Raw genomic sequence first — 27,534 nt, 5'->3', positions numbered from 1 at the left:
GAAAAGAAAAAAAGAAAGAGAAAAAGAAAGAAATAGAAAATCCCTAACAAATAATAAAAGCAAGTCTGGCAGAACCAAAAAGAGATTCCAGTAAATGAACTGCCAACCAGAGCAAAACTCATTATGCTTTGATGGAAGAAAACATAATGCAGCATCCCTTCAATGTAACATCCACATTCTCTGGCATACAACTACAATTAGTAGAAATCTGGAGAAACAGAAAAATGTGACCTATAACGAGAAAAATAACTATCAATAGGAACAGTCCCCAAGATGAACCTAATGTTGCAAGTATCACCCCAGGACTTTAAAGCAGCTATTAGAAATATATTCAAGGACTTAAAGGAAAAGATAGTCATAATAATTGCGAGGTAGAACATTTCAGCATATAAATGGAAAATATAAGAAGATTGCAATGAAGAATGTCCAGTGGAAAAAAAGAGTCTCTTCCACAAATGGCCTTGAGAACGCTGGTCAGCTACATACGAAAGAATGAAACTGGACCACTTTCTTCCACTATCACTATACACAGAAATAAATTCAAAATGGATGAAAGACCTAAATGTGTGGCAGGAAACCATAAAAATCCTTGAAGAGAAGGTTAAGCGCCCACCTCTTGGTTTTGCCCCTGGTCATGATCTCATGGTTCATGAGTTCAAGCCCCACGTCAGGCTCTGCACTGAGACCATGGAGCATGCTTTGGATTCTCTCTCTCTCTCTCTCTCTCTCTCTGCCCCTCCCTGGCTCTTCCTCTCGCTCTCAAAATAAATAAATAAATGTTAAAAAACATCCTTAAAGAGAGCACAGGCAGTAAGGTCTCTGACATTGGCCATAGCAACATTTTTCTAGGTATGTTTCCTGAGGCAAGGGAAATAAAAGTAAAAATAAACTGTTAGCAGCTTCTACACAGCAAAGGAAACGATCAACAACACTAAAAGGCAACCTACTGCATGGAAGGAGATATTTGCAAATGACATATCCAATAAAATGTTACTATCCAAAATATGTAAAGAACTTATACAAATCAAGATCCAAAAAACAAATAATCCAATTAAAAATGGACAGAAAAATGAACAGACATTTCTCCAAAGAAGACATTCATATGGCCAACAGACACATGAAAGGTGCTCAACATTCCTCATCATCAGGGAAATACACATCAAAACTATAATGAGCTATCACCCCATGCATATCAGAATAACTAAAATCAAAAACACAATAAACAGCAAGTGTTGGCGAGGATGTGGAGAAAAAGGAACTTTCTTGAACTATTGGTGGGAGTGCAAACAGGAACAGCCACTGTGGAAAAGCATGGAGATTCCTCAAAACGTTAAAAATAGCCTGGATCGAATAATCACACTACTGGGTATTTAACCAAAAAATACAAAAACACTAATTCAAAGGGATACATATAGGGGTGCCTGGATGGCTCAGTCGGTTAAGCGTCCGACTTCAGCTCAGGTCACGATCTCGCAGTCCGTGAGTTCGAGCCCCGCGTCAGGCTCTGGGCTGATGGCTCAGAGCCTGGAGCCTGCTTCCGATTCTGTGTCTCCCTCTCTCTCTGTCCCTCCCCCATTCATGCTCTGTCCCTCTCTGTCTCAAAAATAAATAAACGTTAAAAAAAAAAATTCAAAGGGATACATATACCCCTATATGTATAGCAGCATTACTGACAATAGCCAAATTATGGAAGCAGCCCAAGTATTCATCAATAGATGAATGGATAAAGAAGATGTGGTATATATATACAATGAAATGTCATTCAGCCATAACTGTGAGGAATAGCTAGGAATTCCCAGAGGTTGCACCAATGGGTTAACAAGGCATAAAGAAATAGAAAGCCACAGGATGAACACATCCAAGATTAGGTAAACGAGATTAGGTAATCAGGGCAAAGGCCCCCAGTATAGGACAAAGATATACGAACAGAGAGGCCTCAGGATGAAAACATCAAAAATGAAGTAAAGAAGATTAGGTATTCAGGGCGGAAACGCCCCCCAACTTAGTACAATAGCAGAAAGCTGCTTTCACAGGAAGGACCAAAATAGGTAAACAGTAAACAGGGCTTTTGACTGCAGCAGGGTGAAGTTGCCCAGAGTGGAGCTAATTAGCAAAAGAAAGGTGCTTTGTTGACCCCGAAGTAGCCTGCTCTGTCTCTCTTGTCCCCTAAGCTAGCTAAGTTAAGCAGACTTGGTGCTTCATGTGTGCTGTAAACAAACATCTGCCTGGCACCAGGACTTTGTTTTGTATTGACCCAAACCCCTAACACTGCATATCTTCAAAACCCCCTTTCCCTCACGCCTGTGAATTAATGTTCACGGTATCTTTGTCTCTTTGTGCACATCCATCATGCTTGTAAGCCTTCTGATCTTAATAAAAATGGAGCATGGACCTTTACTCGGGGCTCTTGTCTCCTCCCAGACATTAGCCTCTCTCGCATTTTAATCCTGCGTCCGCTCTTTTGCTGGACAAGAGGGAACTCCGGACCCAGAGTCTAGGACACATAACAATGAATGAAATCTTGCGATTTGCAATGACGTCTATGAAGCTAGACGGTATAACACTAAGTGAAATAAGTTAATCAGAGAAACACAAATATATGATTTCACTCATATATGGAATTTAAGAAACAAGACAAGCAAGCAAAAGAAAAGAGAGAGAGACAAGCCAAGAAACAGACTCTTATTTTTTAAACTTTTAAAATGTTTTTATTTATTTTTGAGAGAGGGAGAGCATGAGCGGGGGAGGGGCAGAGAGAGAGGGAGACACAGAATCTGAAGCAGGTTCCAGGCTCTGAGCTGTGTGCACAGAGGCTGACGTGGGGCTGGAGCTCACGAACCAGGAGATCATGACCTGAGCCAAAGTCGGAAGCTTAATGGACTGAGCCATCCAGGTGCCCCCAAGAAGCAGACTCTTAACTATAAAGAAGAAACTGCTAGTTACCAGCGTGAAGGTGGGCAAGAGGATGGGAGGAATAGATGAGGATGAAGGAGTGCACTCGTCCTGATGAGCACTGGGTATTGTAAGGAATAACTGAATCACTCTCTTGTACACACGAAACTAATATAACACTGTATGTGTTAAATAATAAAATAAAATAACAGAAGGACAAAAAAATGGAAATTTTAGAACCAGAAAGTATATTTGAAATGAAAATTTGGGCCAACAGCAGAATAATGGTTGCAAAAAAAAAATGAATGAAATTTAAGACCAATCTATAGAAATGATTCGATTTGAGGGGCGCCTGGGTGGCGCAGTCGGTTAAGCGTCCGACTTCAGCCAGGTCACGATCTCGCGGTCCGTGAGTTCGAGCCCCGCGTCGGGCTCTGGGCTGATGGCTCGGAGCCTGGAGCCTGTTTCTGATTCTGTGTCTCCCTCTCTCTCTGCCCCTCCCCCGTTCATGCTCTGTCTCTCTCTGTCCCAAAAATAAATAAACGTTGAAAAAAAAAATTAAAAAAAAAAAAGAAATTATTCGATTTGAAAGAGAGAGGAGAAAAGATTGAAGAAAAATAAAAATGCACTCAGTTGCCTTTGGGATAATACTAAATAGTATAATATATGTGTAACTGAAGTCCCAGAGGGAAAGAAGGGAGAGAAGAGAGTAGAAAAAATATGTGAAGAAATAATGTTTGAAATGTCCCAAGTTTATTGAAAAGTAACAAATTGCAGGTACAATAGGCTTAGTAAACCCCAAGCATGACAAAGCGGAAAGAAAACCACCTTTAGGCATGTCGTAGTCAGACTTCTAATGATGAAAAACAAAAAATTATTTTGGGGTGCCTGGGTGGCTTGGTCAGTTAAGCATCCAACTCTTGATCTCAACTCAGGTCTTGATCTCCAGATCTTGAGTTCAAGCCCCACATTGGGCTCCATGTTGGGCGTGGAGCCTACTGAAAAAAAAAAAAAAAGATTATCTTTAAAAACAAAGAAAAATAGTATTCCATATGGGGGAACACCACTTCAGGCAGATGTTTTGTCAGAAAAAAAATGGGAGTCATAAGACAATGGAAAAATATCTCTAGCATGTTAAAAGAATAGCAATTATTAACTCATAACTCAAGTTAATAACATCCTCGAAAAATGAGGATAAAATAAAGTTATTTTCAGATTACTGACACCTCAAATCACTCATCTCCAGAAGACTTGTACTACAAGAAATTCTCTTTTTTTTTTTTTTACTGGTTATTTTATTTTTGAGAGAGAGAGAGAGCAAGGGAGAGGCAGAAAGACAGGGGACAGGGGATCCAAAGTAGGCTCTGTGCTGACAGCAGAGAGCATGGTGTGGGTCTCGAACTCACCCACTGTGAGATCATGACTTGAGCTGAAGTTGGACCCTTAACTGACTGAGCCCCCCAGATGCCCCTACAAGAAATTCTAAAGGAGGTTTTGGAGCCTAAGGGAAAAGACACCAGATGGAAATGTGGATCTACAGAAAGCAAAGAAGAGTACTGGTAATGGCAAATATAATCAAACGATTTACTTTTTCTTGTCTTAATTTCTTTAAAACACTAGGACCGTTTATAACAACAAAAAAATGTAACACTGTACTTCGGAGTGTATTCCGTACATGCATGAAATATACGGCAGCAATCCCACAAAAGATGACTGAGTAAATAGAAACATACTGTTGCAAGCTTCTCACATTTTACGTGACATAGTGGTTTATTAACTCTGAGTAGTAACAAACTTGTGGCAAGTTAAGGATCCATATTTTATTTATAGCTTTGCGACCAAGATACCAGGAAAGTCAATGCTCAGTTCTAATCAGCAAACACACTGAGCATCTATTCTGTGCCAGATCCCAGTTAGACTCTGGAGAAACAGGTGAGTAAGGGAAGCTTCTGTTAAGGTTATTTCCTACAACACTTATTCAAGTGGGAGGGTGGTTCTCCTTCAGATTGTGGTTCTGGAACACAATGGTCTCCGCTCACAAAAGCCCAGCCTGTAAGTGGCATGCCCGCTTGGGCTCGAATTCCATTGTAATTTCATGGCCACAGCTAATGGCGAGGAAGGCTGGGAAGTACAATTCAGCCATGTGCCGGCCTTAATCCTGTTATTAGGAGAGCATACATTTTGGTAGGCTATCAGTCTCTACCATACTCTCTTCAGAGAGCTTATGATCTACATTGAGGACAATAAACAAAAAGGTTGATAATATTTTCCTGACTTTTAAAATAAATCATGTTAATTTTATACACGATGCAAAAAAAAGCATAAAGAATACAGAATAAAATGAAAATCATTAATATCCTAAATACCATACCCACAAATCAATAACCCATGTGAGAATAACATTTCATTTTTTCCTGTTTACCAAAATATATTTCTTTCATCTTAATTTTTTTCTTAAATTGAAAATCATGCCATAAATTCTGCTTCATTACATGTTGGGAATTTTTTTTTCTCTTAATTCATCATAAACGACTGTCCCGTGTTGTTATTATAATGCATTTTTTTACATGAAATTGGAATCAAGAAGAAGGAAGGCTGTTTATACAGCAATGGGACATTTTTTTAAATATTTTTTTAACATTTATTTATTTTTGAAACAGAGAGAGACACAGCATGAACGGGGGAGGGGCAGAGAGAGAGGGAAACACAGAATATGAAGCAGGATCCAGGCTCTGAGCCATCAGCCCAGAGCCCGACGCGGGGCTCGAACTCACGGACCGGGAGATCGTGACCTGAGCTGCAGTCGGACGCTTAACCGACTGAGCCACCCAGGCGCCCCAGCAATGGGACATTTTTTTAAACCTAGAGAGAAAGCCACGTCCTGAAACCTTCACATTCCCTGTGAGGATTAGGATAAACTCCAGAAAAAGAGAGGGAATGCAACCAGCAGGCGGTACTTTCTTGGAGGTGGAGAACATGAGTTCTGGTGTAACTGGGAAATAACTCCACCAGACACCTGGAGCCTGAAGGAGTAATGATGAATGCTGTCGGCGACAGGAGGAGACGTGGAGAGGGACAGGCCACCGGAATGCTGTAGATGGCCAAATACGTTTTTTAATTTGCAAACCAGCTGGAAGGTAGAACTGACAACTCCCCGTGGGCATTTTGACACGACACTCAGCAGGAGCCCACTGAGAAGATAAAGAACCAGAAGCTATCATTTAGTCAAACTTGGGCCATCCAGCCCACTTCAACCAGCATGATGATTTCCCAGGACCGAGTCCTAAGTTTGGTTCTGCAGGCACAAATAATAGATAAGAATGTCTTCCTCATGGAGCTTTAAACCCAAGAACAAGTCCTTTAGGTTTAGCTCATATATTTTTGGTGGAGGAGAAGATATAGGCATCACTAAGGATGTGATCTTCAGTAAGGCACTAGTCAAAATCTCTTACGATCTCCACTCCCATTTACCTCACAGCTGTCTCCTCAACACCGCCATATGCCTGATACTGTGCAAGATGCCTGGGGGGTGATAAGATCCGGTCTGTCTTTGGGAAATTCACAGACATCACACACACCATGCACAGCCACACACCTGTCATGCCCAAACGGTTTTATTTTAGGGAAGTAGGAATAAACAGCCGAAAGCTCAGTTTAACACTGAGTGCCTTTATGCTCTGCCACCACAGATGTGGCGTTGACAGAAATTAGGTCTTCCCTAAAGAGGCTCGGCTTTGGGGGAGATCTCATGAGACCAGAGAGAGGATATCAGTGAGGAGCAGGATTAGCAGGGGAATGGAGTGTGGTTTCTGGCAATAAGGAAGGTGAGGGGATGTTTTGAAAAAAGATGCATGGGAAACAGAGCCTTTCAAGAAGGGGTGCTGGAACAACCTGGATACCCATGATGAAAATACATCATTCTTGACTCCTGCCTCACAACATATATGAGAGAGAAAAGAAAGAAAGAAAGAAAGAAGGAAGGAAAGAAAGAAAGAAAGAAAGAAAGAAAGAAAAGAAGGGAGGAAGAGAAACAAAAGAAACAAAAACAAACAAAACACAAGATTTCTTAGACTGAAAGAGCTAATGCTATAATGCTCCTTAGAGAAAACATTAAAAAATATCTATGGGCCCTGGAGTAAGAAAAGGTTTCTTGGACAGGTCACAGAAAACAGTAACCATAAAAGAAAAGATTGAGAAATTAGACTTCATCAAAATTAAAATTTTCTATTTTTTTTTTTTAGTTTACTTATTTTGAGAGAGGGAAGAGAGAGAGAGGGAGAGAGAACAAGACCAGGGGAGGGACAGAGAGAGAGGGAGAGAGAGAGAATCCCAAGCAGGCTCCATACTGTCAGTGCAGAGCCCGATGAGAGGCTTAAACTCACGAACCATGAGATCATGACCTGAGCTGAAATCAAGAGTCAGAAACTTAACTAACTGAGCCACCCAGGTGGCTCAAAATTAAAAACTTCTTCCAATCCAAAGGCATTGTTAGCAAATGAAAAGGCAAGTCATAGGCTGGGATAAAATATTCACAAAGCATATATCTGACCAAGGAAGGATCCTGAACATATAAAGAACTCCAACAAATCAATAATTAAAAAATATACAACCCAATAAAAAAAATGTAAAAAAGACTTATACAACCAAAAAATGTGTAATATATAAAATATATACATATATGCATGTATATACACAAATATATATATATATATATATATATGCACATACATACACACACACACAAATATATACAAATGGTCAAAAGGTGCTCAATATCATTACTTATCAGGTAAGTGGAAATTAAAATCACATTGAGATGCCTCAGCACACCCACTACAATGGCTAAAAAAGATTAATAACACCAGATAGAGAGATTTGGAGGAACAGGAATGCTGGTAGGAATGTACAATAATACAACTACTTTTGTAAACGGTTTAACAGTTTTTTATAAAGTTAAACATACACTTACGTGACTCAACAATGCATTCCTACCTACTTATCCGAGATAAGTAAAAACACATGTCCACATAAAACCATGCATGAATATTCATAACAGCTTTATGTATGATAGCTAAAACCCAGAAACAACCCAAATGTCCACCAACTGGATAATGAGTAAACAAATCATGGTATATTTGTACAATAGAATTCTGTTCAACAATGAAAAGTTCTGCTATCGACACACCCGTCAACACGGATGAATCTCACAGACATTACCGACTGGATGGAGTGGCACACAAAAAATACATATATTCTGTGATCCTATTTATGTGAAAAATAGCCTATGTTAAAAAAAAAAAGATCAGAGCACTGGTTGCCTCTGGGAATGAGATACTGACTGGAAAGAGGCACAAAGGAACTTTTGGAAGTGACGGGAATATTTTATGTTTTGATAGAGGTTTGAGCTACAAAAGTAGAGCATTTTGCAAATATACATAAAAATATACACGCATAAAATTTTACATGAAAAAACTATAAAAATAATTAAGGAAGCAATAAGATATAAATGAACCAAAAACGGCAAAATGTCGATCAAGGTTGACGTTGAACCACGGGCACATGGGTTCATTATATTATTTTATTTGTGTATATTCAAATATTTTCCATAATACAACTTTTTTAGAAGAAAAAGAAAGCAAGCAAGAAGGGAAGGCTAGGTCCTCCACAAATCAAAATATACTCTAAATCTTCTATCATGGAAACAATGTTCTCATGGGTAAATAGAGAAAACAGTGGAACAGAAGATCCAGAAAAAGCCTCAATTACACGCGCAAATTTAGTGTCCTCAAAGGTGACATCTCACATCAGTGGAGAAAGACAAACTACTAGTAAGTGCGTTAGACAACTGGATACAAATATAAGAACAGATACTACACTCGATCTTAGCCAAAAAAGCCGAGAAGCAGTGGATAGAAATAGAAGAAAAAAATAAAATTTGTTCATTTCTCACAACTAAATAAAAGCCAAATGAATCCATTGTTTACATGCAAAAAAAAAAAAAATTAAACACATGCTAAAGAAAGAAATAAAAGGGTTCACAGAGCATCTGGCAGCTACCAGTGGGGACATAGCTCTGGAGAGGTGGCCACAACACAGGTCTGTCCCAAGGAGGTGGCAGGCTCGAGGCAGGGACACAGACCTCGAGTGAGAGCCCAAGGAGGGGCCGACGGGAAGAGCTAGGATTCCAAGAGCAGACAGAGCTGAGCCGTGGGGCGTGGGGTCCCAGAGGCTGCCCGCAGGCTGGGGAAACCAGGAGAAACAAAAGTAAAGCATGCATTCATTTCACCAGTGCCCGTGGCCAAATCGTGCAAGGAGTGACTGCCCTCCGGTCATCACATTAGGTCAACCACTGCTGCAGCCTCTGGACTGAGAGTGAGGAGGAAGGAAGGGGAGGGGACGGAGGAGGAGAGGAGCACACACTGTATTGGTGTGGCACCCAGAACAACTGCGGCAGGCCCAGACTGAATCTTGGACACGGCTGGCAACACAATGATGGTGTGGCAGGGCCACAGGGGAGGAGGGTCGAAATGGTGGTCCTTCCAAAATTCTACCTAATCCAGGAAGGGCTGCTTTTCCTGGGCCACAAGGGACCCTTACTGGGTACAGAGAATTTGCCCGCAGGGAGGTCCTGAGAAGAATTACCTTGGCACATCAAGCTCCTTGAAAACAGTCTGTCCCACGGAGAGGATGGGCATACTGGGAGCTGGCTAAGAGAGGGCCAGGCCAGGAAGCAGTGGGCAGCAAGGCAGAGACATCCAGGGGTCAGGTAGGAATGTGTGTGAGGCCGCGTTCCCAGGGCAGGCAGGGCGGGGGGGGGGGGGGGGGGGGGGGGGCGGGGTCTGGACAGCGCTGCGCGCGGCTCTCCCGGCCCGTCACCAGGAAGGTGAGGGAGGGAAAGCGGCACCCAGGGACTCGCTATGCACCCTCCGAGGCCTGGCTGTGAACCAGAACTGATTCCCTGGGGCAAATACCGAATGAGGACAGCCACCCCCTGGCAGTGGTGCCACCATGCCTTTGACCTCTTGGAGGAAGGCCAGGGTCAGAGAACAGAGACACGGTTTCTGGAGGCAGACTTTTCTCCCTTGTCCTTAGTGAAGTAAGGTCTGGATGGGAGGTGTATCCTCGGCCCCACCATGCAGGAGCCTGGTCGCTTCCTCCACATCCCTCACTGGGTAGGCTTTTGGCCGGAGGTACAGAAAGTGAGTGGCTGGCTTTGCCAGAGCAAGCAGGATGTGCCGTTCCTCTTGTCCCTGCTTCCTGCCGTCTGTATCATTCCACCTGCGGGACTCTCGCCGGCTCCTTCCCTGGTCCACAGCATCCATGGTGGAACAGAGCTGTGCATGGCTCCTGAATACCATCTCTCACGTGAGGTCAGCCTCCCAGAGACAGATGTTCCCGAACCCTCACACCTCCATTTGAATCAGTGAACACCAGGACCAACCAAATGTGGGATGGGATCTGGAATTGACTGTGATTAGGTCACTGTGGGTCACTATGGGTCAGTCCCCCAATCAGAACTATCACTGGTGGCTCACCCTGGGCAAACCTGGCTGTCTGGGCTGCAGCCACATGGAAGGCTGGAGTGGGATGGGTGCAGGGAAGGCTGTCTGATCCTGCGTCCTTACAGCTCAGACCCAGCCAGATGCTCATGCCCCAAAGAGGTCACCTTACAGCGATCGCTGCAAGGCAGCTAAGTACATCCTCTCCCGGAGCCAAAGGAGACAGAAAGGAATGCGGGTGCTTTGAACGAGATGCTGCCATGTTTGACCCTGGAGGAGGGGAGAGGGAGCCAAAGGCCTGGGAGGCTGGGGTTGGAGGGTCCGGAAAGAGCTAAGTGAGGTTAGGATCACTATGCAGAGAGGCAGAGTGGAGCCGAAAGAGCAGAGTGGCCTAGCTTCCGTTCTCAGAAGCTTGGTCAAGGTTAGATGCCTCTGTGGAGGAGTCTCCCTCCCAACTCCCGCCAAGATGCACCGAGATGATGGGAAGGAAAGGAGGCGCCTTTCTCCGTGTCCCAAGGCTGTTCTTTGGGTCCCGCATCCTTTGTCACAGGGTAGAGCCCAGGTCCTCCACAGCCATCCTGGGGGCCTCGGTGCCTTTGCACAACCCACTCTGGACAGTGGCCTTTGGGGACAGGGAAGCAGCAGAGGCACTGCAGGTGCCGGCTTCATGCTTCAGCAACCACTTTGCCAGCTGGCCTGTGGCCCCCATGAGCCTCCGCTCAGGCGTGGCTCCCGGACACGCCCTGCAGAAACAGAGCAGGAGGTCAATGTGAGCTTTGAACATCAACAGAAGCAGGGTTGCCACAGACCCCATCGGAGACCCAAAGCCCCTGTGCTCGGGGAGGAGGCTGTGGGGCCGTGACACCCGCCCTCCCGGGAGCACCGTTCCCAGCAGGCATGAGGCCTGACAGAGGAAAGGACTGGTCACAGGCTGCTGGGAGGAGAGTGGCAGGGAGCAGGCAGGAACGGTGATCTCAGGCACATTATTTAACTACACTGAGACTGTTCCGCCATCTGAAAATGAAGAAAATGCAGCTGTTTCATACAGATTTTGTTTTAATGAGAAGTACATAGAATAAGTGTGTAAAGTGTAGGTAGGGCACCCTACACTTGTCAACAGAGTTCTGCTTGGGGGCATTTCCTGGGCGAGGTTGGTGGGAGGAGAAGGGGGTGATGCCCTGGCCAATATTGGTTTAACTATTTCAATCCTTTGCTGCAGAGAACAGGAACTCGCCAACTTAAGCCACTAAGCTGTAGGACTCTGAGTAAGATGTCTAATCTGCCTGGGCCTCCCACTCCATTATACATAAATTTAGGGTAATAGGGATTAAATAATAAGAATGTTGGGGTGCCTGGTGGGAGCTCAGTGTGTTAAGTGTCCAACTCTTGATTTCGGCTCAGGTCACGATCTCACAGTTCGGTTCGTTAAGATCGAGCTCCGGATCTGGGCTCTGTGCTGTCAGCACAGAGCCTACTGGGCGTTCTCTCTCTCTCCCTCTCTCTCTGCCCTTCCACTGCTCACGTGCCTATGTTCTCTCTCTCTCAAAACAAATAAATAGACATTTTAAAAAAAGAATGTACCATCTGGAAAAATGCAATGTTTAGCACATTGTGAATATCTGTGGTGCAAACAAGCACAAAATGTGACCAGTCCCCAGTGTAACCCCAGAATTCCCCTGGCTGGCTGCAGGGAGCTGGAGAGCCAAGGGAGGTGGAATTCAAGATGAAATGTGAGTGCGGGCCTTTCAGGGTATTTGCATATGTGGTCGAAAGCAAAATACACAGTAAAAAAAGATTCCTGCAAAGTGTATATACTTCCAGGCTGAGGAAGCAGAAGTTACTTTTTTAATAGCGATGTGGGTTTGTTTTTTTTTTCACTTACAAAATTATACCTGAACATGAAAGCCAAATTCAGCTTCTAAGAACCAAACGCTGGCTTCTCTTTTGCCTGTGATCAAGTTCACCTTTGCCCAAATAATCGCTCAGAGTGATTTCTTGTAGATCTTCTCATGGTTATACCATTACAACTTTAGCTCACACTTTTATTTTAGGATTAATTTTAGACAGCGCCTTTAGACATTCAGAAGTGAAAAACAAGACAATTAGCATGCTTCCCCTATTGTCTTCTTCCTCTCTCATATGCCTTCCTGATTCATATTATATTTTTATTTTCTTCTTCTAGCCGCTGCCTTTCCAACTTTGTTCATCATATTTTTATATGTCCCTCCGGCAGTTGCCTTCATGAGTTTCAGGACATGTTCACTCCTCTATGCACTAAATTAACACAGTACTGGCTGCTATGGAAGGTAAAGAAACAGACCAGTTATTCTCCCTCTCCATTCTTCTTATTTATGCTTGTTATATAATTGTCTTCCTATTCATCGTGGTTGAAAATCTTTGTGTTCGCTAACTACAAGTCTCTGACTTGCTTTGCCGCTAGGTTGGCCCTAAAAACTCGAAAACTAAAAAACAGCATTGACAATAGTACGGTTTTGTCAATCTTCACGGTAGAGTCAAGAAACGTGATTGACCCTGAGAGTAGAAAAGTACTCCTGAGTCATTAACACCTTAAAGTTAGATTATATAAACTTTTCATTAAATAATAATGATTCAGGGGGCGCCTGGGTGGCGCAGTCGGTTAAGCATCCGACTTCAGCCAGGTCACGATCTCGCGGTCCGGGAGTTCGAGCCCCGCGTCAGGCTCTGGGCTGATGGCTCAGAGCCTGGAGCCTGTTTCCGATTCTGTGTCTCCCTCTCTCTCTGCCCCTCCCCCATTCATGCTCTGTCTCTCTCTGTCCCAAAAATAAATAAACGTTGAAAAAAAATAAATATTAAACAAATAAATAATAATGATTCAGTAAAGTATATTAAATAAAAGGTAATAAATACTCAAAATCTACTCATTTCATTACACTTTGCTCTTGTGCTGCTGTGGTTATTGTATCTGTGTGGTGGAAACACTGTATAATAATGTGCTGTGTAGTTGGTATTTTAAAACTGGCCACCTTGGGAGAATTTACACCTTGGAAACTGGAAAAATACTACAAACAGGGACTTGATTTGTTCTTTTACTGATTAAATTTAAGAAAGTTGTGGGGGCGGGGAGCATCCAGGTGGCTCAGTCAATTAAGCATCCGACTTCAGCTCAGGTCATGATCTCACGGTTCGTGGGTTCAAGCTCCGCATCAGGCTCTGTGCTGACAGCTCAGAGTCTGGAGCCTGCTTCGGATTCTGTATCTCTCTCTCTCTCCATCTGCCCCTCCCTCACTTGTGCGTGCGCCCTCTCATTCTGTCTCTCTCTCTCTCTCTCAAAAATAAACATTAAAAAAATTTTTTTAAATAGAAAGTGGTGGGGAAATTGTTAATAATGCAGATTAAATTTAAATTGGGCTGTGTCTATAGTCATTACACTATGATGTACATTACATTACATTACATTACATTACATTACATTACATCATTACAGTCATTATGTTGTGAAAAGCACAAAATTGAAGAAATATTTTTCTGGTGTTTGCAAACAAGTATCTCATTCAACATAGTCACTCAAGCCATTACACAGCTAAGGAAAGTTCTGACATATGGAGCACGGAAGCTGAAAATGGTTTCAGCTTAATGAATATAATCTGAGAAAGAGTTTAGCAGTAAATTACATATCAGACTTAATGACCATAAATTATTGGGTAAAGCACTGTGACTCATAGGGCAACTCTGTTTGTCAAATCATGGTTAACTTGAAACTCTGGGGTGCCTGGGTGGCTCAGTCAGTTAGGTGTCCAAATCTTGATTTCAGCACAGATCACCATCTCGCGGTTTATAAGATCGAGCCTGGCGTCAGGCTCCGTGTTGACAGCTCAGAGCCTGCTTGGGATTCTCTCCCCCTCTCTCTGCCCCTCCTTTGCTCTTTCTCTCAAAATAAATAAATGAACTTAAAAACATTAAAAGGAAGTGGAGACTCTAGTTTGGCTACAGACTCAAAAGTTTAGCAAAAAGTAATAAAAGCATCCCATAAGAATTAATTGGCTAAATGGACTCTGTAATCAAGAATCGTATGCTCTGTAGTTATTTGTAAATCATGTGCTACACATACTTTATATTGGTAAAATTTGTAATAAACTGAAATGATAGATAGACAGATAGAAAAACAGGACAAACACATTTTTGAGAGCTGGTTGTTAGGCATTTACCAGAACACCGCTGTCTCACAGTCTGGCTGAACTTACCATCACATCACATAAGAGATTAGGAGAAAATGGAAAGAAAGACCCCCCCTCCTCCCACGCTCCAGGACCAGCATGGTCCCTGGGAGCTACAGAACTCGTCACACAGGTCACTGGGACTTGTCCTAAGATGGGGAAGCAAATGCTGAGAAACAGCAGGGCTGACAGGGCAGGCCACTCCTCTGTGCCTTCAGCCACATTTCTAAAAAGGGACTGCTGATCTCTCTCCCTGGGCTCATGGGGCAGTCGTGAGATTCCGTGACATCATGGCTGTGCCGATGTGCCGGCCCAGGGGCAATCTTTGCCCCTTACGAGAGGTGCCACCATCCCTACCACCAATTACCAGCAGAAACTGTGGCTCACACCGCCCCCTCCCCTGGCAAGCTGCCAGCACGGAGCCGTTGCAGGGGCCGGCCTGATTCTGACGCAAGCGGAAGAAGCAGAGGGAGGCTTGGCCACTTCTGCTTTTGGCTCACGCCCACTGAGGTCTCTGCGCAGGGAGCACATTTGAATTCTCAAACCTCAGCCACAGGTTCACTTCAAGTTTTGAGGGAAAATTTACGGGCAATTTCGTTATAGCTGATTATAGCCGGGTCCTGTGCAGAAGTACCTCTCGGTGTTTCTGGAGAGCTACAAAATGTGCAAACGATTGCTCTGACTGAGGGTGGATTTGACTATCACTCATGGGGATGGATTGTCTTTCCCATCCAGAGATTTCTTGCAGAAATCCCTAAATTATAGTATTTTATGTACCCTTCTGTGGATCTATCCTAAGGAAATAACCCAATATTCAGAAAAATATGGGTCTGCCTCAAATCCTTTTTTTAAATAATGTAATGATGTGGGAACATAAATGCAGAAGCAAAGCAAACACAGAAGGGTTCTGCTTGCGGGGCCTTTAAAATAACTTTATATACCGTCATTAATATGTCATTTCAGATGTTATTCGAGTGCCATGAGGAAGTGCTTGATTTAAAATGTTAAGTTAAAAGGCCAATGAGCAGCATCACGGCTGTGAGTCTCTGCTCTGGATCCAAAAGCCTCAGCTGGAGTCCTGCTTCTGTCCCTCATTAGCTTCCTGACCCTGGGCAAGTCACTTCCCTCCTGAGGCCTCAGCTTTCTCATCCACACAATAGGGCCGCAGCAATACCCCTCTTCGTGGGCAGTTGTGAGGAAAACAAGGAGAAGATCCATGGCACCTGGTGCACAGTGAGTCATTGACATCATCCACAACCAGCATTGTTACTGCATCTGTGGCAAAATCCATCCACCTAAAATCCTGGAGGGGAATATCACCGACTTCCCCTAGCAGCTACGGCTGGATGGAGCCACCAGGTGAGGTGCCTTGTCCTCATTCCTGCCTGTCTGCTGTAGGATTCTCTCTCCTCCCTACACTCTCCCTACTGCTCATCCATTCTGCACACCACTCGGCTATAGCTGTCTCCTTGCTTTTCTGATCTGTGAGCTCTTGAGTCAGGGAGTCTCTCGCTCACTTCTGTGGCCCCAGCCCCGAGCACAGAACCTGGCAAATAGTAGGTGCTCAAACATTTGACCATCAGATTTTTCCAAGTTTTATTGGAGAGCGTTTCAGAGATTTACTGCTGCATAACAAAATATAATGGTTTCAAATAGCAACTATTTGTTGCTTCTCATGATTCTGTGGGACTGGAAGCCGGTGGGGCTCAGCTGGATGGTTCTCTGTGCCTCGTAGTGTGGGCTGGGGGCCGCCAGCTGTATCCACCTGGGGTCTGGAGGGGCTGGAAGGTCCAAGGGATCCGACTCACATGGCTGATACCTCGGTGGTCCTGGTGGCTTCTCTTTCCCACATGGCCTCTCATCACTCACTAGGCTGGCACAAGCCTGGAACAACATGGCGGCTGACTTCCTGAGAGCGAAAGTGATGCCGACAGACTTCTCAGGGACTACTTGCAAATCTGCCACAACATCATGTCCACCTCTTGATGGGAGAAGGGATGTGCATACCAGGCGAGGGGAATCTGGAAGGCCATCTTTGGAGCATCTAATACTTGATGAATAGAAATAGGAAAACATAAGGGGGAAGTAACACCACCTTCAGCTGGTCTGGAGCAGCGTGAGCTGAAGTCTTGCTGTTTCTGTTCAGAGTGACACTCGGCCCTGGAAGAAGTGCAGCTGCAGCTGTTTCCCCAGGAGCAGCCAGCTGGGAGTGTCCCCACAGGGAGGCTGTGCTCTACTCAGTGGGGAGTGACCACAGCACTCGGCACCCTCTGGGCCCTCAGAGAAGCCTGCTCAGCTTGCTGCTCCTGATTCCCTGCGTCCCAGCACCCGGGTGCTATGCCCTTCCTGTCCAGCAGAGACTGGCTGTCAGAGCTCATGGAGATCAAGGTGAGTAGGGCAGCCTCCATGAGCTCTGACAGCCAGTCTCTGCTGGACAGGAAAGTGTGACCCTGGCAGCTCATTGCCATGGAGACACAGGGACCCACGTGCCTACATGAGCACTGAGAGAAAGGGCCACGAGTCCAGGAAGGAGTGGGGTCCCTGCCTCGGGCACCATGCTTTCAGGGCCCACAATCACTCAAACATACACAACAAAAATCTGTTAAAGAACAAGTGCCTCTGTCCCTCGAGATTTACACAAAGTGCTGGCCCAGCAGGACCCACGGCCTTGACTTTAAACATCTGTTTGCTAGCGGCACCTGGGTGGCTCAGTCAGTTCCACTCTTGGTTTCAGCTCAGGTTATGAGCTCATGGTTCATGAGACCCAGCCCCGCAGTGAGCTCTGTGATAGGCTCCTCACTGACAGCATGGGAGCCTGCTTGGGCTCTCTCTCTCTTTCTCTCTTTCTCTCTCTCTCTCTCTCTGTCTCTCTCCCCACTCCCCACTTGCACATGCTCGAACCCTCTCTCTCTCACACACAAAATAAATAAATAAATAAATAAATAAATAAATAAATAAATAAATATAATTTGTTTGCTAGCCTAGCCCTGTCCAGAAGCCACATCTCTTGCCCTATATCCTCAAAAGAAAAAGCAAATGTCATGGGTTTGGTTTGCAGGTTCAGGCCTATCTTTTTTTTTTTTAATGTTTATTTATTTTTGAGAGAGAGAGGGAGCATGAGAGGGAGAGGGGCAGAGAGAGTGGAGGACAGAGGATCTGACAGCAGGGAGGATCTGACACAGTTCAGGGGCTTGAACCCGTGAACTGTGAGATCATGACCTGAGCCAAAATCAAGAGTCAGATGCTTAACTGACTGAGCCACCCAGGCGCTCCCTTCCTTCCACGCTTTTTTGAGTATTTATAGTATAAGACTTTTGTATCTCTGTGAATTATTTTTTTTTATTGTCTTATACTGACAGTAATCTTTATCCTCATGAAGGCTCTTCCTCAGTCCATTTTCTCTTTTACTAATATCACAAAAGCAGTTTTCTCTTAGCTACTCTTTGGCCGGTGTATCATTTTCAATTCATCTGTTTCCAATATTTCTGTGTTCTTATATTTTAGGTCTGTCTCTTGGCAAACAGGTATAATTTGATTTTTTTGTAATCCAACCTAAGTACCTCTATTTTTTTAATATATGAGCTTAATCTGTTTATATTTACTATGGTCACTGATACGTTTATACCCACTCTTTACCTTCTTTTGTATGTCTGTTTACCATGATTTTTAAGTTTTTTTCCTCCCTTTCTTCCTTCTGTTGAACTTTTTAAGTTTCTTGGGTTGTTTTGTTTTGTTTTGTCGGTCTTTATCTCCCTCTACTGGTTTGGAAGTTATACACTCTATTTCTATTCTTGTTATTAAAATTTCAACATGTGTACTTGACTTTGAAAAGTCTAGAGCTGAGCTGTTCATTACAGCAGGGATACCAGCCACCTCTGACTACTGAACGCTTGAAATGGGATCAATAAACAATTACATTTTTCATGTTAATGAATGTTCATCTTAATTTTAAAACTGATACACAATCCAGTTGTTGGCAAGTTTTTCCTATGTTTGGAACAATTTGGATAGGCAAATTGTCTTTTTCAACTCTAAATTTTGTGAAATCTAAATAGATCAAAATTTTCTAATGGAAATTTAGCATCCAAAATGAGATGCAGTATAAGTGTTAAAATACACACCAGATTTGGAAGACTTTGTACAGAAAGAGTATAAAATTTTTCAAAAATAAGATGTTGATCTCATGTTGAAGTGACAGTTGACCTTTGAACAACACGGGTTTCTTGATAAATACAATACAGTATTGTAAACGTATTTTCTCTTCTTTATGATTTTCGTAATAACATTTTCTTTTGTCTAGCTTCCTTTATTGTAAGAATAAAGTATATAAGATATATAGCACACACAATATGTGCTGATCGACTGTTTATGTAAACAGTAAGGCTTTCAATCCACAATAGGCTATTAGTAGTGACATTTGTAGGAGTCGAAAGCAGATTTTTGACTGTGGGAGGCATCAGCACCCTGAACTCCCCCACTTGTTCAAGGGTCAAATGTATAATATTTTGCCTATATTGTATTAAACAAAATATATTACTAAACTATTTCCTGTCCCCCTTTTCAACATAACTACTAGAAAAACTTTAACTGCATGTGTGGCTCGCATGATATCTCTATGGGACGTGCTCATCTAGAGTTACAGCCCCAGGTACCCAGGAGTCTGGAGCTTCTAATTCTCCCCCATTCTTCTCTTCCATGTGATTATATTCCGTATTAGATATTGCATCATATGCAATACCCACTCCACCTTGTTCTTCACACCCCTGCCTTAATTCATTTGTTTTATATACGATGATAATTTAGGTTTACCAAAATGTCTGCCCATTTCTTCGCCCACCTATACACCTGACACTCAGGCCTTCTTTGCAGCTCAGCTTTCTATACAGCTTCCAGAGGCCATGCTGAAGGCTGCATTGACTCTCTCAGTGTCACTAGTGATAGCAAGGACCCAGGCCCAGGCAGAGCCCCACCGGCCACAGGTACAAGGACCTCCATGCCTCTGTTGGAGTACAGCTGCTCCACTGTGGCCTCTTCCACCCCAGCGGGAGTGGCAGGGCGGGCAGGAGCTGCGGAAGGCGGAGGCCGGCGAGCTGCAGACAGGCGAGCAGGCTTCCACACCCCGCCAGCCTCTCTGTGGCTGGTCACCATGCTCACACTGGCCTCTGACTCAGAGCGGGACTTCAGAGGAGCAGCACCTTGCCCATTCCTCTCATCCTCTCCAAGAATGTATATCTGACTGTCTTGGCCACACTCTCTGGAGAGATGAGGGGCCTTAAGGCCTCTGCTATGTGAGCGCTACCTGACCAGGGTCATGGTCAAAGCATCTTCCTCTCCCCTAAGGCCTTAGGGAGCCATTCCCCAGGGCCTGTACCATTCATTTTAGCCCAGTAGGCCAGGTCCTGGACCACTGGGAAGTAAGTGAGGCATTCATTGCCTCCTTCAAATTTGCACCCTGGCTGCCTCACTAGCCTCACCCTTGTCCCAGCATCCAATTCCCCAGAAGTATGTGTTTCCCATGGGTACTATACAAGTGATTCCTTTGAGCCCCCTGAGGTCTACAGAGTCCCTCCTCAGAAGGACTTCCTCAGCAATGGCAGTGATCTGCTGGAAAGCGCATGTACACACACACACACACACACACACACACACACACACCATAAGTAGTGTGCTGAGAGCACCATCGTGTGGCCACAATTTCCAATTACAGTCAGGAGATATATACATATACATATATACATATATATATATATATATATATATATACACACACACATATATATACATATACACACAAAATTAGTTTAGCATTTCTTCTATTCAGTAATGGGAAGTCCTCTTCAGAAGGAGGAAACAATCCTCTGATTCCATAATCAAATTAAATATTTGTGTACATAAAATAATATGTATCCTTCCAATGTTCATAACTTCTAACAACTAGGAAAACGAAACTTTGCTATGTTAAAAACAAGCCAAAAGTCCCCTAAGAATTCTTAATATAATGTGACCTACAGTGTGGTTCTGGCTGAATTTGCGACCGCTGGGGTTCAATAGCTCATTGATAAGAGGCCTCCAGAGGATCATTGTGGCCACCATGATTTCCGGGGGCTTCCCTTACACAGGACTCTAACTTCACAGAAGCCAGTCAGTTCACTGATGGTGACAGGTTCCTGGCTAGGACTGAGGGTTCCCACTCAGTTCCCTGGGAGGCCCCAGAAAAGGCCCAAGAGGCAGCCATGGTACGGCTTCTGGCTCCCACAGAGACCCTGTACACGAGAGCCCAACATAAACATTAAAGACACACACATTCTCTTGCTGTCAATTCCATTGTAAGCACAAATGGAAAGTCAGGCCCTGAGATCGCCTAGGAATGTTTGATCATACGGTAACCATCCCACCTTATAAAAACAGCTTCGTTTTTAATATGTAATGTAAATTAAAGTGCAGGATTTATAAAAATGGGCAGGAGACCCAGTTTGAGAACAAAACACTGCCCTACTAATGCTGCGTCTGATGATGGAGGTAACAGGCGCTTCCTGGTCTCCCGTTAAGTGTAGCTGCATCACTGCCATTAGGACAGGTCCAGAGCACTTAGCTACCTTCTTTGCCCTCACTCAATCCCCACTGCCGTCATGGGGGATGGGTCTCAGAGAGGCAGTGAAACTTACCAGTGACCCAGCTAAGAGGCGTCCAGGCAGGAGTCAAAGCCACCTTTGCTCGACTCCAGTGCCGTCGCTCCTTCCATTGCAGCCCCCACGCCTCCTCCAGCAAGCCTGGATGGAGGCAATCGCCTTCCACAGTGCATGCCCGAAGGAGGCCTAGAATGCTGCTTTCCAGTTGCATCCACGGTAGCAGTGGGGACTGACAGGCTCTAAGAACAGCACACTACACCTCGCTTCTCACGAGCCCTGAGCTCTGGCCTTGCAACAGGGTGTGTGCCTCCTCGCCTCTGCCAGCAACCACTCTCCACCACTGCCCACCCTGCCCCACTCCCAGGGGCCTCCAAGGGCAGTGTTTTTAGGGTAGAGGATGGGCCTGCCTCTGCCATCACCACTTCCCTGAGACTGGACTGACAGAGACTCTCACCCCAGCCCCAGCTCTGCCCAGATGTCAGATCAGACTTTTGAAGGCTACCAGTCGATGGCCAGCCACCCTGCTTTGGTCAGGGAGACCAAGAGCAAAGGGCCACACTGAGTCCTGGGGAGGGGGAGGCCGGCCCAGCCTCAGAGAAAGGAACTGCCCACCAGAGCCCCACTGGGAGGCCAGGTCACTAAAGGCTACCTTCCTATTTCTCCCCTTGGCCTTGGCTTTCAAAAGATGTTTAATCAGCTGGCCTTGGTTTCAAATCTCAGCAATGCCATTTGTAATCTGTCCCCTTAGAAAATTCACTGAACCTTTCCGACCTCAGTTTCCCAATGCACGATATAGGGAGATTTAAGCCATGCTGGTTTCTTGGAAAGTGGCTCAGATTCCCCCACCCCCATCGCCCCCACCCCCTCTTTACCCTCTCCCACAACCTGAGGGTTCCTACCCTGCTAATGACCTCCAGCCCCACAGCCCCACCTTCCTGCCCATACTGAAGACACAAGACTGGCCAGCTGTGCAGAATTCGGGAAGACTCCGTGTCGAAATCCCCAGGAAATCTACACACCCTACCACACCCTACCTACATGTGACCCCAGAGAAGGTGAGGGGGAGCCACTGAGAGGCTCCCCCTCCCCCCGCGAGTGAGGCCATAGGCCCCAGGAGTGTGAGGCTGTGCCTGCTGGTGCCCGCCAGGGGGCGCGCTGCACCAAGTCGAACTCCTGGCGGGCGTGCACTCCTGGGCCGGCCTGCCGCAGCCCCTCCTGGCAGAGGTGAGCCTGGCGGGGCAAGACTTCCTCAGGCGGGGCAGCCGCAGGCTCTTACCAGGCCAAGGACCGCCAGCAACGCAGCGTCCCCAGAGGCACCGAGGAGCCAGGGAGCCTGCATCTGACTGATGATGTTGGGCCGGGACAGCTTCCTCCTGGTCCTGCCCGCCTCCCCTGCCCGCTCGTCACATGGGGGGGCCGGGGGCAGGGCCAAGGCCACGGCCATGGCCACAGGGTGAGCAGCGGGGGCAGGGAGCCCGAGTGCTCCCTCCAGGCGGTGCCAGAGGAAGGATCCCAAGCAGGAGCCAGGGCGGCGGAGACGGAGGTGTCCGGCCCGGGTCCCAGGTGAGCAGACCCCAGCCGGCAGCACCCAGGCAGCTTTCCTGGACGTCTGCCTGCCTGGGCCCGGATGCCCGCCGGGTGGTGGGTGCTCGTTCTCACGGCTCACATGCAGGCGCAGCCCCAGGCTGCCGGGGATGAGCGAGGGGCCACAAGGTGAACGTGTGCCCAGGCCAGTGCAGGACAGCGGGGCCATTCGGCCGCCCTAGAGGATGGGGGAGCAGCGAGGGCCCGAGCGCCGTGGGTCTGAATGTCCCACCTCCACCACGTTCAGTTGTGATGGGGTGACTCACAAGTCCACCTCGGCGTACTGTCAGGTTCATGTATCTGCTCCACAGTCGGTGCCTACTGAGTGTCGGTTGTCATTATTAATAACGTTTGCCGGTCGGGGCATGCCCCGTGCAGGGCATCCTGGCCTGAGTCCAGGAGGACCCGGTGCTCCCAGCACCTTCTCCCACAATGAGCCGGTTGGCCGTGTGGCCGGAACCAACCAAACTGTTCCTGGCTGAGTCATCCCCCGGCTCCCCTGGACTGCCTTGTGCTGTGCTGCTCAGCAAGGGGGTGGGGTGGGGGCAGTGCCCCAGCTGTACTGAGCTTACCTGGGATGTGGCCTGCCCTTGAACACTGCTGCCAAGAATGATGGGTGAGGGGAAGGAAAGGGCTAGGCTGGGTACTTGGAGAGCAGTTCTCCTGTCCCCTCTGCCCCTGAGATTGCTTCCCCTCTCCCCCAGGCTGGCAGGCAAGGCCCACCTTATCTGCCCTTCCACCCGTGTTTCCCCCAAAGCAATCACCCACGCTCTGGAACCTTGGCATCCTCACTGCAGGCTGAGGTCTGCGAAGGTCACCCCCCTAACCAGAGCCCTCCTGGTATAATCATGCCCCCCACCCAACACACACACACCCCTGATGTAGATGGGGGCCAGTGAGGGGAGAGTCCTGCCCAGGGCACATGGCACAGCCAGGACAGAGGCTTAGCACACTGGAGGGCCTCTTTGCTCTGTGATAGCAGAGCTGAGATTGGGTCCTACATCTGGCCAGGAGAAAGGTAGAGGCCAAGAAAGAAAGTAAGGGTGATCAGCATGTTCAAGGGGAAGAACTAACATTTTACTCACCCTCTCTCTCTTTCTCCGCCCCCCCCCCCCACACATACATGAGGTCAGTCTCATCTATTCTATCCCTACAGCAATCTGCAGTAGTCACTGTATTTGGAGCCCCTCTCCCCACATTGGTCACAGTGCCCTGGCATGTATTCTAGCATCTGTCCCTTTCCTATACCAGCCCAGGTACCTTGTGAAAGCCAAGTCCACCCAGCTCCTGGGATGAGACCAGGTTGGTTTAGCCAATATGTACATCTCATTCCCCAGCCATCGGGACTAATTCAAGGATGAATTTGATGGCCCAGTCAAGGCCATGAGGCAAGAGATGTTTGGAAAAGCAGGGAAGGGAAGCTTCCCCACATTTCAAAGAGAGACACCAAAAGGTATGTTCTCTCTTCCTGTTAGACATGAAGGAGAAAATATTAGCTCCTAAAGCTGGTATCCAGCATTTTTAATAATTAGGAAACTTTGGTGTTTCCTAATTGGTGTGGATGAAACAGATACCCCAGGAAACAAACAGGGGAACTTGAGGGTGGGAGGGAACCAGACTTGGTTGACATTATCAAGCTGCTGGATCCAACCAGGACTGAAGTCCATGTTATAAGGTCTTTCCCACTAAAGGAGCCAATAAATCTGCCCTTATTTTTAAAGCCAATTTTAATTGTTGTTTTTGTTTCCAACAACTGCAAGTTTCTTACTTGATTATTTTCTTTTGACCAAAGATAATAATGGATACTCAGAAGGTATAAATATAAGGTTGCCAGATAAAATATGGGACACTCCATTAAATCTGAATTTCAGACCAACAATGAATACCTTTAATACTATAAAAGTAGATATTATGTCCCATGCAATTTTGGAACCTACTTACACTAAAAATATAACTGGGCATTCTGTATTTTTATTTGCTAAATCTGGTAACCCTATTTCAGTAGCATGTCCAAATTCATACTACTAGAAAAAGAAAAAACCTGGACACAGACCCAGAGTTTTTAATTCTAAAGCCCCTATTACACCAGGTCATGCAAAGGGCTTCTTCCTGTCACTCTTCATTCCCCTCTGTCACCCTCCCAGTCCTGTGTGCTAAGAGAACACAAAGAAATGTCACTCTGGGTCCCTGAGGGTCTCCGGGGTGGGTCCCAGCTCCAGAGTTCTCTGCTTGCCACTCTGCTCCTGTAGCTCCTTGGCTGGGCTCCACCCCAGCCTCGGGTTTGGGGCTTTGCTGCTCTCTTCAAGCAGTGTGGCTTCGTGGCTGCCAGCTGCTCCCGGTCCCTCCCCACAGGCACCACTTGGCAATTCCTCTGTACGGTCCCTATGCTCCCCTTAGAGAATGACAGCAGCTGGAACTACCCGCAGATGGCCACGACTGGAGCGTGATGGCACTGTCCCGATGCAGCCTACTGACAGTGCTATCTGGCAGCCCACAGCCCTGCCTCCACCTCCTGTGTCCATGATGGCCCGACTCCCTGCTTTCCGGCATCCTGCGGGTGGAAGGGATCTGCCCACAATGAATGCGGGCCACGCTTGTTTTATCTGCATGACAGGGATTGGTTCTGTGATCACAAACACGATACAAGCGCAACCCTGCAGAGGCAGGAGAGCAAAGGAGACAAGAAGGGGATTAGGAAGAACATTCTGGTAGCTGTCCTTCTAGGGGTTGCTCCTCGCCCCTGTAAACTCCATATGTATTTCATTTTATTTTTTTATTTTTTAAAATTGGCATCCAAATTAGTTGGCATATAGTGCAATAATGATTTCAGGAGTAGATTCCTTAGTGCCCCTTGCCCATTTAGCCCATTCCCCCTCCCACAACCCCTCCAGCAACCCTCATAAATATGGAGAATAAACTCCGTATGTATTTAAATGGGATCACAACGCCCCTTGGAACTGCCTTTCCCTGAGATGGCCAAGACCACCGTGTCAGTGATGTCGATGGCTGCATCAGTGATGTCGATGGCTGCCTGAATGTCACTTGGCTGTTTTGTAACTGGGATTTTCTTTTCGATTTTCCACAAACGTAAACCGCGCAGTGATGCTGCTGAACAAAAACTGAACAAAAGCACAGAGCTGAGGATCTGCCACTGGGTGCTTTGGGGGTTTGTCTCTCCGACTGGGCACGAGGACCACGTCCTCAGTCTCCCCACGAACAGGACTGTGGTGCGCACCAGATGAGAGCCACACTGCGTACCTGCAGGTTGCTGTTTGTAGCATTTTCTAGGCTGCGTGAAAAAACACAGCTCCTTTTGAATCCAGGTCAGCTGATGGAAAAGATCGAGCAAAGCATCTGACGTGTGAAGGGCTTTGCTATTTTACTGCCATCATCTTGTTGATGCTCCGCTTGCCCTGAGGGGTAGTTGTCATTATTGTTCCCATTTTACAGACTTGAGGAACTAACACCCACAAGGTCCCGTGACTTGCCCAAGGCCATTCCAAGATCCCTGGGTACACTCGTATTTAAGGGACTAATTCCTCACAGCCAGGGTTCTTGTTTGAAATCCAAGAAAACACCAGATAAAGGGCATTCTAAATATATTTCTTTTCTATAGATGCTGATCTCCTGTTACTGGAAAACAGGAATTAGCTTGTCTGCTTGAGGATGTGGTTGGTTCTTTATAAAAAGGATATACAAGAAATTTGCACATAGACTGCCAGCTTCATTATGCTGCCGACAGCTTCCAGCAAAAGAACATTTGCAGCCAGATATTTCGGTAAGAATTTTATTCTATTCTATGTGGAGTATGATTACCTTTGCTCTGGGCTTCATGTTTGAGAGATAGGGGTCACTTGAGGCTGAGAGATGGGGTCACTCGAGGAGCTGTCTTGGCCTCGTGGGCTGCAAGTATCTAGGAGCATCTGTGGTCGAGGGTTGGACACCGGCTGATGGCACAGCCCTCACCCCTGAACTTGGGAGCTGTTCTGTGTCTGCCTGAAACACAGAGCCTTCAACATGACCATGATTGTTGCAGGGATTTGACTCCAGTGACTCAAAGCTCTGATGACATTCAGAGTCTGTAAGGACCACGGTGCCCAAAGACGGAGGGGGCAAGAGGCAGGTCCTTCACAGGGAAAGCTGTGCATCCTGCTTGGAAGCAGTCCAGCCAAGCAGTTAATTCAGAAACGATGAGATGGTTCAGTAGCCCCCATTAAAGTGGCAGGAGGTGACTTAGGCCAAGTGAAACAACTCTCGGGGGGGTCACATGCAGGTGCTGTGTGGGTGGTCGTGCAGATGCTTCTTGGGGGGATCACGCGGGTGCTTGTTGGGTCGCTGTGCAATGGTGTTCCATGTTCCCTAGACCTGGACACCTTCATCAGATGATGCTTGAAATCCCAGATACTAGAGGCAGAAATGCAGACAGTGGTCTTCAACCTTGCTGTATGTTAGACTCATGAAGGAGCTTTTAAAAATCCACAGGTATTTTTAAATACTCGGAGACTGGTCTGGAGTGGGTTCCAGACATCAGCGTATTTTTTAATTCCCAGGTGAAACTCATAAGCAGCCAGGGCCAAGGAACCACCAGACCAAAGCTTGGGAGGCCTCAGACCGTACACAGCAGCCCTTGCTGGGGTCTGAGTGGATATTTGTAGGGATGAGGAGTCAAGCTCTGTGGTCACAAAGCCAGGTCGCCTGCATCTGACTCTGGGCTGGACGCGTGCTACGGGACAC

General features: G+C 46.2%; 1 protein-coding gene and 1 pseudogene across 4 annotated transcripts in view; one reads left to right on the top strand and one right to left on the bottom strand.

Moving 5' to 3' along the window:
- Nucleotides 1-8,678: 8,678 nt before the first annotated feature.
- On the bottom strand, nucleotides 8,679-8,799 carry LOC125148476 (uncharacterized; annotated as a pseudogene).
- A 13,731-nt stretch (nucleotides 8,800-22,530) lies between these two features.
- Nucleotides 22,531-27,534, top strand: part of ARHGAP22 (Rho GTPase activating protein 22) — a 176,917-nt gene continuing 171,913 nt past the window's right edge. For 3 of the 4 annotated variants that reach the window (XM_047826404.1, XM_047826403.1, XM_047826401.1), the window contains exons 1-2: nucleotides 22,540-22,779; nucleotides 26,417-26,578. In XM_047826404.1, the coding sequence (XP_047682360.1) occupies nucleotides 26,530-26,578 (49 nt within the window). In that variant the 5' untranslated portion in view covers nucleotides 22,540-22,779; nucleotides 26,417-26,529. Of the gene's footprint in view, nucleotides 22,780-26,416; nucleotides 26,579-27,534 lie in introns of all 4 variants that reach the window. The other variant, XM_047826407.1, reaches the window with a different exon arrangement.

The sequence above is a fragment of the Prionailurus viverrinus genome, chromosome D2 (assembly GCF_022837055.1).
Source record: "Prionailurus viverrinus isolate Anna chromosome D2, UM_Priviv_1.0, whole genome shotgun sequence".
Classification (NCBI taxonomy): Eukaryota; Metazoa; Chordata; class Mammalia; order Carnivora; family Felidae; genus Prionailurus; species Prionailurus viverrinus.
The sequence above is the reverse complement of the archived record's forward strand: the minus strand, read 5'-3'. Positions and strand labels throughout refer to the sequence as shown.